This window comes from Branchiostoma lanceolatum, chromosome 19 (genome assembly GCF_035083965.1).
Source record: "Branchiostoma lanceolatum isolate klBraLanc5 chromosome 19, klBraLanc5.hap2, whole genome shotgun sequence".
In the NCBI taxonomy this organism is placed as follows: Eukaryota; Metazoa; Chordata; class Leptocardii; order Amphioxiformes; family Branchiostomatidae; genus Branchiostoma; species Branchiostoma lanceolatum.
The window spans coordinates 738,780-761,294 of NC_089740.1; the positions used below are offsets into that span (position 1 = coordinate 738,780).

At 39.9% G+C, this 22,515-nt stretch overlaps 1 protein-coding gene across 2 annotated transcripts in view; it reads right to left on the reverse strand.

Moving 5' to 3' along the window:
- The window catches only part of LOC136425404 (phosphoserine aminotransferase-like), a 25,231-nt gene continuing 2,716 nt past the window's right edge, over positions 1-22,515 (reverse strand). The window contains exons 1-10 of one of the 2 annotated variants that reach the window (XM_066414266.1): positions 15,041-15,200; positions 12,076-12,136; positions 11,113-11,182; positions 10,775-10,925; positions 10,539-10,593; positions 9,477-9,649; positions 9,155-9,324; positions 6,487-6,615; positions 4,414-4,551; positions 1-672 (exon numbers count right to left, since the gene is read on the reverse strand). In XM_066414266.1, coding sequence (XP_066270363.1) covers positions 570-672; positions 4,414-4,551; positions 6,487-6,615; positions 9,155-9,324; positions 9,477-9,649; positions 10,539-10,593; positions 10,775-10,925; positions 11,113-11,182; positions 12,076-12,136; positions 15,041-15,097 — 1,107 coding nt within the window. In that variant the 5' untranslated portion in view covers positions 15,098-15,200 and the 3' untranslated portion in view covers positions 1-569. Of the gene's footprint in view, positions 673-4,413; positions 4,552-6,486; positions 6,616-9,154; positions 9,325-9,476; positions 9,650-10,538; positions 10,594-10,774; positions 10,926-11,112; positions 11,183-12,075; positions 12,137-15,040; positions 15,201-22,515 lie in introns of those variants that run through there. The other variant, XM_066414265.1, reaches the window with a different exon arrangement.

A 22,515-nucleotide genomic window follows, 5' to 3' on the forward strand; every position in this document is an offset into this window, starting at 1 on the left:
TTAGTTTACAAGGCTTTTATTTACAACCCATGGTATCTGGCCTCTAAAATTTCTTCTTACCAGGATTAGCTCATTCTGTCTCCATTATACATCTCCTCTCATCTGCCAAATCCAGCGTAAAGCACCAAATCAGAGTTCCCCTCAGATTCTACACCATTCAAATTCTGACATATCCAAATGTAACAATGTTACAAAAGACTTTGCTATACAAGTAGTTTCTTTAATCTCTAGGGTAGGCATCATTACCCAGCAAGCAAAATACACTTTATATAACTGGATTATGTAACCATGATAGTCTTCCACCTGAAACAATCACAGAAGAGGTTAAATCATTATGCCGTAGATTTTGGTTTTTGCTTTGACGACATATTTGTAGCCACACCAACATATAGGAGAAATAACGGAAGTTTATCATGGTTTACTGGTGTTTAGAAATATGTAGCTGTTTCTTACAACTGTCAATTTGCATTCATTTACTTCAGAAGCTTTGAGAGACAGGAATGAATTGTACATGTATTGAAGAACTTAACTACAACATAGGACAACTTCCGTTTTGTGACCTCTTGCCATTATTGATTGACTTGATGGAATTCTTTCATAAACGACACCAGAGTGTCCACATCCTGGGCTGTGATAGCGTTGTAGAGGGACGCTCGCAGCCCTCCCACCGATCTGCAACACAAAATACCAGCTTATAGTTCAAAATTATTTACATCAGAGCTGAACACATTCAAAGTGTTTGATGCAGTCCTATGACAGCAGACAGGAACTTTTATACAGTCCATTCTTTTTGCTGTTAATAAACTTACTCTTTATATTTCCCTCCCTATACAGGGGGAAATATATTGTGCTGGCGTGATCTTCTTTCTTCATCTTTCTTGCCAAAAAACCAAGTAATGCGGGGTGGTAGCTCTATTAGTGCAGAAACTTTTAATATTTCCCTGACGGTAAATGCTATGGATGTCATATTGGAGGTGTACATGTACATGTAGGTACCTTTATGAAAGGTGAATACAATGGAATGTCTTTTATGCTAATGAAGGCCTCATTTGCATACTTTATGCAGAAACTTCATATTTAGCTTACTGTAAATGCTAGGGATGTCATATTGGAGATGTAGGTAATCTCCAAGCAGATGTAACAGTGGCAAAGACCATGTCCAACTGGCAAAAGGAGTTTTCATAGCCACCGAGATCTGCGTGCACTCACCGTGGGAGCTAAGCCTTATTAGCTAAGCCTTTCATTTGCGATACAAAACATGCCATGAAGTGCTCAAAAAAGAACTCCCGTCAGACCTGGGGAGTCATGGCGTGCAGTCAACCCATAATTCCGTAACGCCCTGGCGCCGCACGTCAATGTTTGACGGATTATAATTAACTCCTTAACACCTGCTTGGCACAAGTTTGATAAGGTAACAATTGGCCTTTCTTCAAGCTGACTGCACGCAGATCTCGGTGGCTATGAAAACTCCTTTTGCCAGTTGGATACAACGTTAAATCTGCTTGGATTCAAATTGGAAATCATATGTAGAGTTTATGAGGACGTCACTTGCATAATTTATGCACATACTTCATATTTCCCTTACAATACTTGCTTTGGATGTTATATTGGAGGTGTAAGTAGTACAGTGTAAGGAAAGGTGAATACAATGGATTGTGGGTTATGCTAATTACATCATTTGCATAATTAATGCAGAAATTTCATATTTCACTTACAATAAATGTTAGGGATGTCATATTAGAGGTGAAGGTACCTTGAGGAAAGGTTTAAATACAATGGAATGTGCATTATGCTAATGAGGACCTCATTTGCATAATTTATGAAGAAACTATATTTCCCTTCCAATAATTGCTACGGATGTTATATTGATGTGTAGGTAGCTTTAGAAAAGGTGAATACATGTACAATGGAATGTGGCTTATATGCTAATTACCTCATTTGCATAATTTAGGCAGCGACATTTCTTTTGTGGTTAATGGGAGGGAAATATCCTGCATTTTCTCGTAAATGTTGCCTTTCTACTGAAGTTCAGTAACCAGACGTTTCACCCGTTGGATCTTTCGCCCTAGGATATTTCGCCCGATCTGAATATGGTTCGCCCGATGCAAGGGGTTCGCCCGATGACAATGGATGATTCACCCGGTACAGATGATGATTCATGGTTTCTACATGTATGTTGTTGACATGTGAAAATGAATGTATTTGAATAAAGAAATGTTTAATGAGTAAGTTTTCTAAATCTCCACAATTTGTCTGGCCGGTCAGCCGGGCGGTGCGGCAACAAAACATTTCGCCGTATCATTAATGTTAGATATAGGTGAAAAAATTATGCATCGTTTACTTTTATTTATACTAGTGCGTGCACAAAAAGGACAGAAGTTTGCCATTGACTAAATAATATACAATATTGCAATAAAAACATACGTAAATATCAAAACTGCAAGTACGATGAAATGACCAGACGCATGGAGCTAATAAACATGTTAGGGTCCTACATTTACTATATATACATCTTTTTAGCGAAAAGTTTCAACAAATACAGCGTTAAATATGCAAAATTGCTTACACAAGTGACTAAGAAATCAATGATGGCGGCCATGCACCCACAAGATATCCCATGGGGCTTTGCATTTTATGTGGTAAGTTTGAATATGTGTTGTGTAGACACAACAGCGATCGCTACAGTTCCTTATTCTACGGCACTTTTATGTTAAAGATTTTCACTGACACTTCTGTACCATGCTGATCAAGGTATTATCATGAATATCAAATAAAGCACACACAGTGTAGTTGTTACGGTTCAAAACCGGTTAATCAAGCCGCAAACCTTGGTCACAAAGGACAATATACATTGGTGTCATCATTCATGATCAAAACAGGGTACAAATTCGATGAAATGACCAGACGTATAGAGCTAATGAATATGTCAGCGTTGTATATACATTTTAAGCGAAAACCTTAGACAAATACAGCGTTAACTTTGTAAGATTGCCACAAGTCAGAGACGATCTTGACTAAGACATTAAAGATGGCGGCCATGCATCATCTACACAACATATATTCAAACTTACCACATAAAACGCAAGGCCCCATGGAATAGCTTGTGCGTGCATGGCCGCCATCTTTGATTTCTTAGTCAAGATCTTCACTGACTTGTGTGAGCAATTTTGCAAATTACAGGTTTGCGTAGCAAAACCTTTGTTGGATCCGTTGGCATGTGTGGTGGCCGCCATCTTGATTTTGTGACATCGCAGGGTAGCCATACCATTTCATTGGGAGGGGTGTTTTTTGGGGTCGCTAGCGTTCTCTCTATTCTTAACAAATCGGCACACATGTACATGTATCACACATTCAACTCAAATAAAAAGAAAAATTCACTACCAATTCATATTTATAAAAGACCCTGTAATCGCTAAACTAAGATAGTAAACCTGAAGTATATGTAGCACAAATACATAACTCTAGTTTAACACTGCATTTGTCGAAACTTTTCACTTAAAAGATGTAAAAAAAAAGTATATATAATATAGTAAATATACGACCCTAACATGTTTATTAGCTCCGTGCGTCTGGTCATTTCATCGTACTTGCACCAGGCAGTTTTGATATTTACTGACCAGAATGTCGATCGTAAGTTCTTCTTCTATGTCTATGTCTATGTTTTAATTACAAGCGTCACATTGTGCATGTTATTTAGTCAACGGCAAACTTCGGTGCACGCGCTGTCAAAATGAGAAGACTCGCCACAGAAATATAGAAAGCATACTCATTAAACATTTCTGTTTTGAAATACATTCATTTTCACATGTCAACAACATAGAAACCATGAATGATCAACTGTACCAGGCGAATCATCCATTATCATCGGGCGAACCATATTTAGATCGGGCAAATATCCTAGGGCGAAAGAGCCAATGGGCGAAACGTCCGTAAACCTGTAGTTCCATCAAATTCAGGGCTCGAAATTCATTTTTTTTTAAATTAGGTGCACAGAAAGAATTTTGGGTGCACCACAAAATAAAGTTGAATGTCAGCAAAACATAATTTCAAAGTTTAACGCTCTTAAGAAATTCAATTTGTAATTCAATAGGTAACTTCAAAATTTCAAGTAATACATCAAATAAAGTACAACTATTACAAAAGGTTATATTGCTTTTTCTGATACTTACATTGTAAGTATTCTGTATACTAGTGTACAATAGTACATTTATCCTATAGCCTACAAAAATATCTAGGTGCACTGGTGCACCCACAGTCAAAAATTAGGTGCACAGTTCCAATTTTGGGTGCACACAGGTGCACATGCACCCAGTATTTCGAGCCCTGATCATGTTGACTGTTGAACTACCATCCTTCACTCCCCCGACACAGTCACAAAAACTTCCCTGGGCTCTCTAACATAACAACACTTACCTATGGCCTTTCAAGGACACAAATCCATGTTTTTGAGCCTCCTCTAAGAATCTCTTCTCCAAAGTCTCATCTCCTGAGGGACTGCCAATTCTAAATGTTATGTTCATCCTGCTGCGGGCAGCTTTGTCCACAGGACAGCTGTGGGGAAAAGGATTACACACCATAAACCCTCCAGTGGTTATCCACACACTTCAATGCACTTGCTATGAATCTTTACCATAAACACACTAATCAACACCATAACGTCCACATCCTGGCCTGCGACAGCATTTTTTATTTATACAGCTGGAAATACCTGAGTTCTACTTCTGTCATTGAGGAGCTACATATCAGGTATCAAGTATGTAGTATCAAGTATGGAACTACTGTGATACTAGAAAGGCCGTCATTTGCCCCAGAGCAAACACAGCATGTTTAGCCATACTACTCCCCATGCAAAAATGGACTGTTCCAAAATAACACTTGGGCAAAGTGAAATATCAAGAAAATACTTCTGCCCAAAAGTGATCTATTGCAAAATCATCCCAGTCTGAAATGAAGATTCCCCAATTTGACCCCCTATGCAAGAACAGACTCTTCCACAGCTACAGGCAACCACATACATAATGGACCATTCTAAAATACTTCCACTAAAAAAATGGATCACCCCAGTCCAAAATTAGTCCCTCCATACAGGAATTGAGTCTTCCCGTGGCACATCCACACAATATGGACCAGTCCAAAACCATATCCACTTAAACAAATGGACTTTTGCATAAGTACCCCCAGAAAATGTGACTTTTCCAGCACCATCCTCGTGTAAAATAGTCGATTATAGACCATGTGTGGTTATCTGGGCAGGAACATGCAATAAATTATTGTTACATGTATATGAAGATTTGACAAGAGAAGTAGAAACTGACAAAAAACAACATATTTCAGCCATAGTATGAGTTGCATACTAGTATAAATATGTGACACCCCTCTGTTTGAATGGATGCTTCAAAAGTATACATTTTGGGTTTAGAAATAACGAAAAAACCCATAGGTATGGGCTCAACATATTGTTTTTGTACATGTTCTTCTTCTTCTCCTCCTATCAAATCTTCAAATGGATTCAACTCTGCCATTTTTGAACCAACCAACCTGATATTTGGCATGGAGGTTAAGATATCAAATACCCCAGGCGTGTTTTTATCCATTTTTTTGAAGCAGGCCTTATAAACATTTTTATGTCGGTTTTTGGGGGCATTTTTAGGCAAAAATTACATTTTGGGCTCCTGTGCCCTGGTATTACAAGCCAATGACCTGACATGGCGTCGCAATGGCGCAGTGGCAGGGCGTTTGGCCCCAGAACCCAGAGATACCGAGTTCGAATCCGGGGTTCCCTGATTTGTCCCGTTGACGTTGTGCCCTTGGGAAAGGCCCTTTCCCCACTTTACTCAGGTGAAAATGAGTACCTAGCTTCGGTTAGGGACGTCCCTCGGATAGGTAACCCGAATGGAACACATGTTCTTTGGCCAGCAGCAAATGGAACGCGCGGAACCTTAGATAGAATGTTGATTCTTTGGCCAACAGCAAATGGAACACGCGGAACCTCAGATAGAAGGTGGAAAGCACTTTTCGCCCTTTTGGTCTGAAAATAGGCCCATAAGTCCCCAAAATGAAACAATTTGAAGTGGTGCACCGGAAATGTGAATAAAGTCCTGTACCAACATGTTCAAGGCACCCCTGTGAAGAATTTCAGGTCATTTGCTTGTAATACCAGGGAACAGGAGCCCAAAATGTAATTTTTGCCTAAAAGTGCCCCAAAAAACCTCCATAAAAATGTTTTTAGGACCTTTTTTAAAAAATAGGTATTTGGCATCTTTCGCCCACCGCAAATTTCAGGTCGTTTGGCCCAAAAATGAATCCATTTGAAGATTTGTCAGGAGGAGAAGAAGAAGAAGAACATACACAAAAACAATATGTCTAGCCATACTATGTATGGCTAAACATATTAAGCTTTGTACTTGAGTAGGGTGCCACTAGTCCTTGTCTATGGTCTCTATCAAAAAAATTTAAACAACAAAAAGAAAGTATGGAACAACTTACAAGTAAAAGTCTGGTAGGGAATCGATAGTACTGTAGACAGCTTCAGACTTCTTTTGATTCAGTTCCTCCATAGCGGCAGCCCCTCCCAATGACTTCAACCACTGGAACACCAGTCCCATGATGTAGATGCTGGGGAAAGGTAAAAACAATTTAGAAAAAGTAAAAAGACATGCATTTTATAAGGATCTTTATCTGCAACATTAACTTTAGGCCACAGCAAGTAAATTTTATGCATGACATCCTCTGCAGACTACAAAATCAATGGGTTCAGGCGAAAAAAAAGGTGGGCAAAAAAAACAAGATACAGTACCTACATTTTCATATTTGAAGACCATGAAGCATGGTAGAAGAATTGAAACAATAAAACATGGAAACACAACCAACACGTCTTGTATTCTTGTATTCAATAAAACAGTGAGAAACGCTGGTGTCAACATCAAAATCTTTATGAGCAGAATAGAATGAGCATTTACTTGGCAAAAGAAAACGAACACATGCAATAGGCAAATCTCTACTTCTGTCTTAATCTGCAAACCAGTAGCTTTGTTTAATAGATTTCCTTACTACAAAAAAAATGTAGCGTTCAAAACACCCGCCTGCAGTCTGCAGAAAGATTTTTAAGATAGCAGAAGAAAAATTAAACAACATGCAATTTTGCAGAATAAAAAAAATTAGGATTCAAAGGTTCTCAATTTATCTTTTAACTAGCGGCTCTGTGAATAAACTGAAACCAGCACCGCGCGAACCAGATGGCGTTTTGGTGCGGGCCGACTGCCGCGGACCGACTTCAGGGTTCAAGTTTTTTCATGGGTTTCAGACACTTTCCGTGATAACTTCGAGGACGATTCATGTGATAAAATGTCAAACTCATGCATTTCTGTCTTAACCTTGCTAATCTCCACGGTCACAATCTATGGGTCGGGAAAAGTCAGGAAAACAATTCCCGGATGTTTCTAGAGTAAATATCATCGCAGCAAGCATGCAATTTCTTCAGAGCCCGAACTCGGGGCATGGGCCTGATGACAGAAGTAATGAAACGGTGGCCACTAAATTAGCCCGTGGTCCTTGAAGCGCAGATGGCAGTGATGAAGTTGAGAACCACTCTGATAGATCTAGAGCACCGCCTTGTGAGCAAGGAGAAGGCGGAACATTTTCTCCTGTGCCGAGACAGTGGGGAGGGGGGCGTCCACGTGCGCGAAAAACAATAACATCTCCAGGCCGTCTGGAGTTTCCCCAAATGTCCAAAGTTGTAGTCCGATGTTTAAAACTGATAGCGATTTTTCAGATTCATAAAACAAACTATGCAGAGTCCAAGGTTTTTTAGTTTGATTTTGGAATCTTTTAAAAATCTTTTCATTTTTTTCGTGGGCCGTGGGCCCGTGGCTGTTGTCACAGGTCATTCAATCTTAATTACGCATTAGAACATGTATTCCTCACAAGGATAAAAGGCTGTTTTTCCTTCTTATCAGACAGGTTGTTGAATTTTTTTGGTACATACTGAAATCAAAATAAATATTTGATTTAATTGATATTGATTAAATACACTGTTGGTTGCAATTTCAATAAAGCTTTTCATTTGAATCATTATTCACACACATGTATGTTATTCATGTTTCAAACTTTGCTGGTAAAAATTAAAGATAGAGTGAGAGAATTAAGAATTACAGCATTGTTGTAAAGCTAGATATGATATAATATATATAAGTAGTAAGTTGAGAAGGTTGTAGTATGCGTGCTTGTGTGTTTGCAGAAAATATTTTCAAATTGCAGAACAAACTTTTAACATTCTACAATATTGCAGAACACCAAAAAAAAGTGTTTCTACCACTGAAATGCCTTTTAAACTGTCCTTGAAGATGTGTACATCAAGTCAAAAACAACAGCAATGATCGTGTGTGTTACTGAGGAATAAATCCAGGTTTGTACAGCACATCAAGAATAAAGAAAAGACACAGAGAGAAGGCTTCTCGTACACTTGGCACGGGAGTCTCCTGAAGCAGAGTGACTGTGATTACATGATGCTGGACCTGCTCACTCTAGGTGAAGCACTCTCCCCTACACCTCTCCTGAACTGAACTGCCATACCTCAGAAATCTCCCGCCTTCTTACTCATTTGTAAGGGGTTTCGACCATTCTTACATAATCATGGAAATGCCTATTTAAGGCATCTAGGTTGTTTTTGCATTTTCGGTATGTTGACCATTACTGGAGGGTAAAAAAAAACCTTGTTTTTTTTCAAAATGAGGCAGAAATCAATGCGTGCACTCATGTCATCCATAAAATTTACTTGCTGTGGCCTTACTTCAAAATATGCAGAATAACGAACAACCCTCACAAACAAAGAAAATTTTATGGATGACATCCTTTGCAGACTTTAAAGTGTGCGCAGGCAAAAAAAAAGATATCCACATTTTGAAATTAGAATACCATAAAGCATGCAAGAAGAAATGAAGCTATAAAACAGGGTAAATAAAAAAATTATTGTATTTTACTTCAAAATCTGGCAAAAACCAATGCGCATGCTGATGTCATCCATAAAATCTACTTGCTGTGTCCATCATACATAAAAACAAACACAAACAAGTCATCAGCTCTCCATGTAAAGAGACAACATGAGATGTTGAGGAAGTCTGACTTGTTGGTGCAGGTGTCAGTAGTTCATCCTTACCTCCATGTTGGAGGGGTGTTGAACATGGAGTTCATGCCAACTTGATTTTTGTAATCCAGCACAGATGGACATTCCTGCATAGCACGACCAATCAGGTCGTCCCGAACAATAACCAGGGTAACTCCAGCACAGCCGATGTTCTTCTGGGCTCCAGCATAGATCAGCCCAAACTGCATGATAATATACAAAAGTCATGGTACCAAAGAATGCTAGCTTTCAGGTGATTATTTCAAGTATTGAAATACATGTAAGTTACAGGCATAGAAACTATGCAGGACTGGATACTAACAGAATACCAGTAAATCTTTCAAGCTGCACTGACCTTGGAGATATCCACAGGTCTAGTCAGGATATTGGAGGACATGTCTGCCACCAGGGGAACACCGTTGGTCTCTGGGACAAACTGGAACTCCACCCCATGGATGGTCTCATTGGCACAGTAGTACACATAGGAGGCATCTGGGTTCAGACTCCAGGTGCTGGGGTCAGGGATGGCTGCAACACAGCAACAGTCAGTACACCTACCACTTACCACTCTTCATTCAACAACACACAGAGTCATCAGAATCCAATCATTCAGACGAGTAATCACAGCTGATGACTTGTCATTCAACAACTAACCTAGCTAGGATGGCAAGAGTCAGTACAACACTCACAGTAAATAACAGCTTTTTATTCAAGTTAAGGCCACACCAAGTGATTTTTATGGATGACGTCCGCGCGCGCATTGATTTTGGTCTGTTCCCAGAAAAAAAAAAAATTCCGCTTCCTGTAACTATGACTTAAGAGTTCCTTTTTGATATACTATGTTTCTTCAGAGCCTGCAAAATCAATGGGATATGGAAAGAAACAGGACACAACAACAACTGCTGTTCAACTTCAACTGATTTATTCAAATTATTGCTGTTTTCATGATGAATAAAAGAATTGTTAGTTGTTACACTGTGTTCTCTCATTCAATTTGTGTCCTAACATGTGTCGTCGACAATTATATCTCAAATATAGACATCCTGTATTTTTCGGCCCCTCCTGTTGTTTTTTTGCGCTCTCGCATTAGATTTTGGGTCTCCAAAGGACGTCATCCATGGAAATTACTTGGTGCAGCCTAACAGACTATAGGAGGGTCTGCATGCCCTTTTCGGGAAGGCCTAGGCAGCCTAATTCTATTTCATGTAATTCGGAGGGAAAGCTGTCTTTTTTGTCACATAATTCATAGCGAATTTTGCGTAATTGCCTTCCTTGATTTTATCTTAATACGTAGGGAGTTCTTCTGAATTCAGCGTAAAGCGTTGTCGGGACCCCATCCTATATAAACATCTTAAGACCATTATTCAGATGATCTCACACACCAATTAGTTAATCAAATGAGTGTTTAAAAACTCACTTGTATACTTGTCCAGCTTGGGGTAGACAACATTCACCTTGCCATATTTTTCAGCCTAAGAAGAAAAAAAGGAAAAAAGTAAGTCCTGTACCCAAATGTTATCTACAGATTCACCCTATGAGAAAGGGTGTGACATCAGGCACTTATACTTTGTTCCTTACTCTCAGTGCATTTAATGACCTTTCCTTAAACTGGCAAGTCATACACAAGAAGAGGACCTTGTCATCAATACGAACCTCCTTGGCAGCCTTGGCTGACCAGGCGCCAGTGACAATGTAGTCGGCTGTGTGACCTTCCTTCAAGTTCAGCAGGTTGAGTGGGACAGCACTGAACTGTCCTGTTCCGCCACCTTGTAGATACAAGACTTTGTAATTATCTGGTATTTGGCTGAAAGAAACAGGAGAGGTCCTGGTCAGATCAGATTATAATGTTAGTAATCCATTTTGGTCCTAATAATGTAGCTTTTGTTTGTTTTCTGTAAATATTGAATAAAACCATTCATTCATTCTTTCATTTAACAATTAGTTTCTGGTGTGCTAACTTCAACCACTTCTGAAGTACTAGTAACACTTACAGTAACTCTCTCAGCAAATTCTCAGCATTGTTGATGATTTTGCTGAAATCTGATGACCGATGGCTCATTTCTAGAACAGGAAACAAAAAATTACATTTCCACCTAGAAACATTGCAATAGGTTACATTACTGAAAACGTTAGACTTTTAATTTGATTTACAAAAGTTAAACCCTACAACACCAACCTGGTATTACTATTGGGGTACTGATAATACAGCAGGTGAGAAGTTTTGTCACTGTGCAATGCAGTAAAACATTAGGATTGTACCTTTTAAGCCTGTTAAGGCAGATTGGAATGTGCACCTCAGTGTGTATACTATGTACCGTAAAATTCCTATTTACGTACGCACCCGATTTTCAAATGTTCAAGTTTCAACCCCCGAAAAGTTTGACTATTCCCAAGGGACAAGTTTGACTTCAAATTCAAAATCAGTTTGCAAACAAAAAATTCAGGTGACAGATGGAAAATTGTACCATGAGATCACATTTTCCTGTCTAAGAAAATTATGCTACACATTTTCTGACATATTTTAAGAAATTTATTTTTTCACATGCAAATTCTTCACATGCAAATTTTCACCCACAAATTTTTCACGCGCAGAAAACCCGTTCCCCTTCTGGGTTATCAGACGTAGCATGGAAGCCATCTGGACAACTTCTAACACCTGTGACAAGCTGACCTGATTGGTGTATGTAGGAATGAAACTTAAATCAAACAACGCATTTGTATCATTTGAATGCAAAATTTTCTTTGTTGCTAGTACTCGCTACAGGTAATTTTAGCATGTTGCTAAACGAAACATGAGTACAGCTAACAATTGCAGCAGAAACGTTATTAGGGGAAAGCACCAAATACGTAGTCACTGTGTCTTTTAAAAAATGGCGACCCACTGCTAACGTTCTAAAACGATTTTTTTGCATTGAAGGTTTATGAAATCATCATTTGAACAAAAATGCACTTACCCATGACAGATATCCCAAGGTTGTTATAGCTCAGCATTTCCTTCTGGGCCTGCTCCAAAACCTGTAAATACACAACTTTAGTTAGGCATTACCATTTTCCAATTGCATGTAAACACAACTAGTCTGGGCCATACGAAATGGGTCGCAATACACCTCCTTGTAGCAGGGTGTCACCCTTCATCACCTCATATATAGGCATGGGTTGTAGGCCCCCGGCTCTGTATATATATATGTATATAATACTATTGTAGCAATACTAACAAGTTTTTCTTCCCCACCTGAACATCTGTGCAAGACATTGTAATGCAAATACTCCCGTCAGCTTCCTGTCGACAGCCGCTTTGAATTGATATGCCAACTTCAAAATATCTATGTGCGTTACTAGTTGGGGTGTTTTCGACCTTCCAGGAGCTAATCAACCCTATGCCACACATAGTTAAGCCATCAAAAACAATCACACATGTATCTTCATTTCAAACCTCAAATCTTTACCACCCCTGCAAAGCTGGATCTGTCAAGTTGCTTTAAGTAAAAAAAGCACGAGTTCAACTCCAGCGATTTAACGAGCTAAAGACATAAGTTTCAGATGAGGCCAGGATTTCACCCCCCATCCTAGTATATCAGTCCTGCCATAAGAGAAGGGTACGGTAAGGCCAAGGAAAAAAATATTGTCCAGTTGCTTTCTCACTGTCACAACATTTTAACAACTTTCTTTGTTTATTCTACAATAATTGTTGCAAAGTTAAGAATTTTTAAAAAGTCAAAGGCTTATCAAAGGGACTCATGATCATTCACCACTTGTGCAATTTTAAAGGTTGCCAACGACAAAAAAATCAGCGCTGGCAACACAGTGCCCTCTAGCGGTATTTGGCAGTACTGCAGAAATGCGTCATTACTCTCATGCATTCTCGCGATATTTGGCGATAGTTGATGAATCCAACATGGTTGCAAGAGGGATAACTTTGCCATCCGCCCACCCGCTTTCGCAGATTTTCCTATCCCACAGAAAAGGCTGGTACATGTATATGTATGGTACAAACACTCCCTCAGAGGCCTACAGCCTATGATATGGGCATAATGGGCTGCATCTGAAAGTTGTTAATACACAGGCACATTGCAGAAATTGGAAAAAATCATTGGCAATCTGGTTGGGGACTGAATTTTTGGCAGACAACTCGCCAAACAATGAATGAATTAATGGTGCGCAGGGAGGGGCACCAAAACTGATTTTGAAAGGATAGTCCCACCCTGATGTGTTCGGTTGCAGAGGTGGAGGGAGAGAAAGGTTAAAAATCATGGCCATTCCTACCCCTCTAGACTGAAACCTTTGCTTGGAGAATAATCATAGTCTAGCCATTTGCTATTAAACCACAATTTATCGGGTAGACATAAAATTGACCAGGCCTTGTCACCATCATTAACCCTTAATTAAAGTAAGATCCAGGAAACGAATATTTCTAATCTACTAGTCCAGGACTTACAAACATAAATTCATCACTATAAGTTAAAATTCTACAAAGGTAATAACTAGTTATGTTCTTCTTGCCAAACAGACACAAGGTAATCATCAAGTTCAGTTCTGATATATAACTAGAAGAATGCTTTTTCTTCTGATAAAAAACAAGCTATTTTGTCTGATAATATTTTCTGATTTATCACCTTGGAGGAGTATGATTAAGAGTATGAGAGCTGCGCGAAACTAAGGAAAATGTACTGAAACGGCACCCAGGCTATACCATAAGGCCACAGCAAGTAATTTTTATGGATGACATCAGAGCGTTCATTAATATTCGCCTGACTTTTAAAAAAAAGAAATTCCATGCCCTCCGGTGGTGGTCAACATCCCAAAAATTTCCAAACATTCCTTAAACCTTAACAGTCTAAGGTTTTACATTGCATATATCATGAAGTGTAGTTCCTGCCCACGATGGCATGACAAGCTGTTTTCTGTGTTTGTTCTAGTTAATTGAGCTGTATACACATCTTCAAGAACAGTTTAATGTTGACAGTCTAAGGTGTTTCATATGAATACCCAGTGTAGTTCCTGCCCGTGATGGTATAACAAGCTGTTTTCTGCATGTGTTCTAGCAAGGACATTATATAAATGATAGGAGGGGGGTTATAGTTACTTGAGCTGTATACACAAGGTGTCTCATCGCATATGAATACCCAGTGTACTAGCTTCAGATGATGGTACAACAAGCTCATTTCTGCATTTGTTGTAGTCTATTGAGATGTATACACATCTACAAGGACATGTTTACTGTTCAATTAATTAAGGAGGTTTTATATTATACATGATTGTATATGAAACCTCATTGGTTGAATACAGAAATAAAAGACCTTTGGCTTTGGGTTATTATATCATATTTTATCTTGAGGATTCTTTTTGATTGATTTTGTCGCCTCAATTCTTGTTTACCAAGATCTATATAACGTTATATCTATGATCTCAAAATGTGAAAATATAGGAATCTTGTTGTTTTTTTGCCTGCCTTGTTTTTTTTTGCCCTATCTCATTAGTTAGGAGTCTGCCGAGGATGTCATTCATAAAATTCACTTGCTGTGGCCTAAGTTGAGCTGGGTCCATGCGTCTCCCTGGTGTCAATAAGCAGCGCCCCCATGCGGCTACAGTAAACATGTAGCGTGAATGGAAAATCCCACCACGGCTGTGGAAAATCCCATTCAGACGAGACAAGAATAGCCATCTGAAGACTCGGTAGCCTTCCCCTGTTGTGTCCATGTGCTGATCAAGTTGGTACCAAAACCGCCGGAAGGATAAGTAGTAAGATACTGTATGATGCAACAATTACACCTGATGTCACATCGACAGAAGCCTATGATTATGCCTCAGGCGGCTTGGTTCGATAGATACAAACTGCACGCACACATATTTTGCAGTTCCTCGGAACGTTTTCATCATCAATAACGTTGCCGTTAAAATAAGTCTCATATAATCACTTACCTCCTGTGGAAGCTTGGCTGGGCCCGGCGCAAAGTTGATGACTTGATCACGATTCATGATTAGTGAGGGATATAGCGTAACGCTACGTCTGACGACAAACACGTGAAGACTACACGGGAAGGTTTCCAAACACGAAGAAGGGCGAGCAAGCTTCGACAGCTTTTTTATACCATGCCACCGGCTAATTTACATAACCTCCAGCATTCTAAACGCTCATTGGCTATTTCTTTACCAAAGATTTGTGATTGGATAACGTCATAGCTGTTCACGTGGTGACAGCATGGCCATCGCGTCTGACCCGGTATAACTATTATCAGACTATTTATGCAGTATAACAAAACAGCCGACGCGCCTAATCTCGGGTTGCAATATGAACTCCTTTTGCCAGTTGAATACGGTCTTTGCAACGTTAGACCTGCTTGGACATTAGAGATCGTTAGACGGGCCCAGCTCTAAGATCCGTCCTGACACATTTGCGAGATGACGAGCGGCGAGGGCGGAAAATTTGAAATCTAGACCCTCTGAAATGCTATTTCCTGCATTCTGAGGGGCAAATTTTGCTGGAAGAGTAAGCTAAGTTTAATGACATCTCTATTTGTAAAAAAAATGCAGAAGGGTTTCAACTTGATTTGGGGGAACGGCGCCCTCCCGACATATTTTTTCGGCAAAATTTAAAATTCTTGACCCATTGAAACGCTATTTCCTGAATTCTGAGGGGCAAATTTTGATGGTAAAGTAATCTAAGTTTAATGACATCTCTATATGAAAAAATATACAGAAGGGTTTCAGCTTGAGTTTTGTTGGACGACGCCCTCCCGACATATGATTTTTCCGCCGTAGCGCGACATTGAAGACTTTAAAATTTTGACCCATTATTTTGAAACGCTGTTTCCTGAATTTTGAGGGGCAAATTTTGCTGACAAAGTAAGCTAAAAAGGTTAATGACATCTCTATATGTGAAAAAATACAGACGGGTTTAATTTTTCAGCTTGAGTTTTGGGGTGCGACGCCCTCGAGCCCTCCCGACATATTTTTCGCCGGCGGCAACGTTCTCGTCCGGGAAAATCTTGAAATCTTCGCCGTCCCGACATATACGCCGGCGACGCAACAATCCTAGGGCCCAACAATCCTAGTATGCTAACGTACGTCGGAGAAAATGTTGAAATCTTGACCCGCTGAAACGCTATTTCCTGCATTTTGAGAGACAAATTTTGCTGGTAGTGAAAATATTCACAAGGGTTTCAGCTTGATTTTTTTTGGGGGGGGGGGCGGCGCAGTAAATGGCGGAGGCAAATGTTTCGCCTTTTGGAATGTTCACGGTTTAGGTTCTAAACTAGAGGATGTAGAATTTTTAGATAAAGTTTGTAAATTTGACTTCTTTTCGCTACTTGAAACTTGGAGTACTCAAAATACTCATATCAATATCGCTAATTACAGCTATTTCCATTTGTATAGAACAAAACGGTAAACGGGCCAAACGCTCCTCAGGGGGAATGATATTTTTCTACAAAAACGAGTACAAAAATTATGTAAAGAAAATCATCGGATGTCCTCTGGGTACAAATTGATCGCAGATTATTTGGACTCCCGAAGGACTTATTCATATGTTCCGTTTATATAAGCCCCAGTAATTCAACTACTCATAAAGAATGCCGATAATCACGTGTAAGATATATTAGAGGAAGAAATTAGCACGTACGGCACAGAGGAGAGACCTTGGTTCGCGCCTCGGTAACCTTCCTGATTATGTAGATAGTATTAGCAACGACGGTTTCCCCGACACCTCAAACCACGTCAGCGATAGACAACGCATGGACATAGCACCCAAATTTGGCCGACTTCTATCTGATCTGTGCATCCAAGCGGATCTCAGAATCCTAAATGGCAAGGTAGCGGGCGATTTGCAAGGTGACTTTACCTGTCACCAGCCTAACGGAGCAGTACGGTCGATTGCATTATCTCCAGCAAATCCTTTCTTCAAAACATCTTATTATTTCGAATTCATCCGTTATCTGTTTTTTTCCGACCACTGCATGTTATCAGTATACATACATTCCAATTCTGCACATCAAAATCACTTTGATAAAAAGAAAAGATCTAAAACTAAAGGCTTCCCCCAAACGCTTTCACTGGAATGATAAATCCACACAAAAATTCATTCAGACCCTTTCGCAAGCTCAGTTTAACAGCAGATTGAACTCCCTCTCATCCCAAAACACCAACAATATAACCTCAAAGGAGGAAATAGAAAAAAATCGCATTAGACTTTAGTTCAATCTTGAGGGACGCGGGTTTCAAATCAAATTTCAATATGAAATGCAGCAAACGTTTCTTACTAATTATGCCAATTAGATCCTGATTTGCATAATTAGTCGTTGATTATGTAAAGCACCATCTGAGCTATCTAAATACCAAACGTCACGAGGATCTGTCGACCCCTTCTCAAGTTATTCATGTCCGAAGGTCAAAACAGAAACACCCACTGCAGTTCCAAACAAGCCAAATTTAAACAACTTACTTCCAGTGGCATGAACTGTATACCACACAAAAAGCATGACCATAGCACTTTCAAAAAATATACCCTAAAATTTTGAAGCTCGGCTGCAGAACCTTAGGTACCCGCTAGAAGGCCCATTATCGAACTTGACCTTCCTTTCTGTAAACCCAACCCATCCACTAAATATCATGCAGAACTATCGACAGCTTTTCGAGTTATGTTGTCCACATACAAATATTCACTGCATACGCACAAAGCCTGCTGCAGTACCGACGGAAAATGCCAGGGAAACCATTTTTAAACTTGACCTCCGTTTCCACAACTGCTACACACCTACGAAAAATCATGAAGATCCATCAACGTTTCGGTCACTTTTTTTTCAGTTTTTTTTTACATACAAACACACAAAAATTCAAAGTCCGCTGCAGTACTGTTGGATAGCGCCTGGTGAACCATTTTCGAATTTGACCTTTCTTTGCACAACCACTACACACCCACCGAAAATCATGAAGATCCATCAAAGGTTTCTCAAGTTATGCTCTTTACATACATACAGACCCACCCAACAGCTGTAGTAACCGAAAACATAATCTTTACCGAGTTCTCGGCGAAGATAAAAAGTAATAAAAAAGAAGAAAAGAGACTTTCATAGTCTTATCATGACCCAACTATCCTCCCTTAAAGACAGAAATCCAGGTGCTTTTTGGAATACCTTTAGTCTATAAATTATGCTGATGGCGACTTCATTTGCATAATATATGCATAAACTTGCATTTCCCTTACCGTAAAGGCTACGGATGTCATATTCGAGATGTAGGTACCTTTAGGAAAGGTGAACACACCTGACCATAAATTATGCTAATGCAGACCTAAAGCAAATACAACATGTTTCGCCCATTTCCCTCCCCGATGCAAAAAAGCGACTGTTCTAATGCAAAAATGGAGCATTCCAAAATAACGTTTAGCTATCATAAAGTAAGACCATGTAATGACCATTGTAAATATCAACACCATCCAGGCTATATGTTTGTTGTATATCTGCAATGTTGGTATTTGAATAAAGAATTGAATTGAAGACCAGTCAGAAATGGATCTCTCCCAGTTTGAAACCCTATGCATGGATGGGCTCTTCCAGCCGGCACCCATATTCATACCGGACCTTTCAAAAAACACCTCCACAAAAAAAATGGACCTTTTTGATCATCAACCAAGCCCAAAATTAAATTTCTAAAGATGTCCCCCTCATACAAGAATGGACTCTTTCAGCGGTATATGTACCAACACGTATCATGCGAAGTTCAGAATGTAAACAACTAGAATCTAGATCTAGATTTTTTCTGCGGAAGAATTTCCGCAATCCTAGAGTCCAGACAATTTCGCATTACGCAGCGAACAGTTCTTCGGAACCAACTCAGGTTTTACAAACGTTTCACAAATTTCTACCAAACGTACCGCAAATTCCTGATCTGATGCGTATTTCGTGACCTGTACTGTAACACTGACACATACCACCATTGAAAAATGTTGCTTAGAAAGGGTACACAACCATGATTAACCATTTGTAGGGATATGAGCCTTTGCGTACTCAGCTTGGTGTAACGTAACATGACCTATTTACGTGCAGGAGCAGTTTACGTCCAGTTTGGGGTCTTGTCCACATGTCGCGGTGTACTATGCCAAAGCCTGTTCTCATGAGCAACAAAGAACGTCATAAGTATGACCCTTAGCCATCTCTCTCTTTTATACAAAACAATGAAAAATATTTACGTCCAGCGATATAACAGAATAAACTCCTGAGCCAGTAACAACAAGTTGCACGGAATCGTCGTGCATGACGTATTTCATACTAGTATGTAATTCGACACCGCTTATTCATTATGTTTTTCTACCTTACACGATAGCTAGTATCTTTTGAAAGTAGCTGACGTTAAACCTTTCTTTGATATTCAGACTATCCATGGTGATTCGAGGTCTGAAACTCTTACCAGTTTTAGGAAGGTTTGATACAACCTAGCGACCCCCGGACGGGTGGTTAATTTTTGCACGGCAAAACATAATAGCCATGCATTTATCACGTGAACGCCACGTGCCGCGCATGTCGTTGAAATTTACAGATGAACATTGTTTTCTTCCATCGCGTCAAGCAAGCGGCGGGTCAAACATAATGACTTTACTATCATTTGTGTGTAGACCACTTTGGATAGTTACTGTGCATTTTTTATGGTCTTTGTTCTTCAAGCATAGCGCCAGAAGGGAAAAGACTGAGGTGGACGATAATGGGTTACGCTAGCACAATTTTACATCATATACATCAGTATAAATACATGCTCGCACGGCGTTAAACAGGCCGAGAAAAACTTAGAGACCATGCATTTTCTTTTTCTGAGAAGAGCTGATATTTCTGCCCATGGGTTTAACATTTGGCTCTGTCCGCGCGGTTTTAAGATAAATACGTTTTGAATAAATTGAACGTTAACTGGTCACGTTACGTCAAGTGAAAGCAAGTTATTGCTATAACGTTATCTACATAATAAACTATGTAACGTTACACACAGAGAGGAATATAGAGCAATATATTTAATTTAGGTCGAAAAACACCACCAGAAAGTTTTGTTGATGAAGGCATAGATTTTGAACCTTCTCATGATCATGATCAATTGCACATAACTTCAATAACACAACATTAACACTAGAAAGGCAACATTTGCGAGAGCGAATACAGCATATTTTGCCCATCTCCGTCCCATGGCAAAAATTAGCTCCCAAAACAATCCGCCTAAAAGTGAACTATTGCAAAGTCACATTCCAGCCTGAAACGGAGCTTGTGTCCCATTTCAAAGAATAGATTACAGGAAATCCCATGCAAAATGGGCCATTCAGAAAACATGTACATCTCTATTAAAAAAACACTTTTGTGTAATCACCCCCGCCCAAAATCACATCTAAAACGTCCACCGTTCAATAAGCGCCACCTGCAAGACAACCGTCCTGTCAACTTACACGCCAGGTCACGTGGTGCATGGGGTCACTGACCTTTAGGTTGTGTTGTTTACGTTCGTAACTGTGAGAGCTTCTACTCGCGAAATTACAGACAGTCGAGCGCCGCCGCGTATCTTCAGTTTTGAGTGTTGTGCAGCCGCTGGCGTATTGTTTGTTTATACTGTAACGTTAGGCTCTACTCAATTGCAAGCTATTTTACGCATTTTCAGTGGCAAATTTCATTGAATACAGTACGCCCGCCGCCAGCACGTTGCACATGTTTTTGACCGTGTTTACACCGCCGTGGACATAGCTTTACTGACTAATACCATTAACACTTCGCCAGTTCAACAAAACACCTGTGTGCACTCGTTCAAACCTTACTGATGAACGCCCTGCGAAGCTACCGGTCGTTGTCATTTTGTCCAAAGAATAACCTCAAACCCAGGAGGCTATGTACTTGCCCAAACAGCATATTGTAATGAAACGCACTTTCTCATTGGGTGTGCCCAAACTGACCAATCAGGTCTTCGTTTATCCTATGTATCGCGCGCGTATTGGCTACCGGCGCGTGTCGCTTCACATAGCATATTACGGGTAGACGCCGCGGCGTTCGTGCGACACTGGAAAATAACCCAAAATTTCATGAAAAATCACAAAGAAAATAATCTTGAAGTAGTGTATGCAAAAAATGATAATGGATTCATCTGGGTATATATCCAATGCACAACTACACCAAATTTCAGGACCTTTGGTTTAAATATCAAGGCACTGGAGGCCGAAATGTACGTTTTTGGTCAGAAAAACTCAATAAAATAGTTTTAAAGACATTTATCGAAAAAATAAAAAAAAAGTCGGGCGGTATGCACTCACTTTACCTACGTATCAAATTTCAGCTCATTTGGCCCAGGAAGGACCGAGATGAATCCATTTGAAGATGTAGAAACGCAACATTTGCGAGAGCAACATTCTTTGCCCATCTCCCTCTCCATGCAGGAGGAGGAGGAGGAGAACAAAAACAATATGTTGAGCCCATAGGTATGTTATATCCGGACAATGGATGAAATATACATGTAAGGAGGAGGAGGAGGAGGAGGAGGAGGAGGGGAAGAAGAAGAAGAAGAAGAACAAGAGAAGAAGAAGAACAAGAGAAGAAGAAGAACAAGAACAAAAACAATATGTTGAGCCCATAGGTATGTTACATCCGGACAATGGATGAAATATACATGTAATAAATAAACTGGGCCAAACCGTGAGCGGCGAACCCGTATCTTAGAAAAAGCTGCGCAGAACCGATGCGCATAGAGCTCTGCGGTTCGACTGAGTATCGGTTTAAAGAGTTCTCATTTGCATGAAATAGTCTCCCACGCTATGTGGATATAACCACCGTAAATGAACAACTCTCATTGGCTGGGGAGAAGTGCCCATGAGCTAACCCAAAGTTTTGACACGGGGTTCTACTTATCACACGGCATAGAATCACTCGAACTCATTTCGCGCGTGCCGAGTGCGCTGTTGTCGAAAATTCGAATACCTGATTCGGACGGTGGGAATGCTGTTGCTATAATTTTTTGTTCGAGGACATCAACTTTTCCGAGTCAACTTCTGATTCTTCTTTTCAACGTAAAAACTGGTTAATCATTCCTAACAAGACGGGTGTTATGTTGTGCAATGAAGGAGGTTATATATAAAACCGTGGCCTCCTTGGTGCAACCAAAAGTCTGACTGGCTAGCTTTCCAGTCTGAGACTCCTTGAGTCTTTGACTGCCTCATGCATGCGTTTCTATTGAGATACTTAGTTTATACTTGCCAAGAAGTTTATGTTTTCGGAAGTGTGTGTAATGTTATATCTGACTGTATGCGTCCTAGCGGCTTTTTATCTAAACTGTGCCGATTTTGATACACTGGGGCAAATATTCCCCCGGGTACGGCATGCTGCCACAGCCCTACAGTTGTAACAAGAGTCTTAGGACCCAAAATCTCCATGAAACTTTGTTTT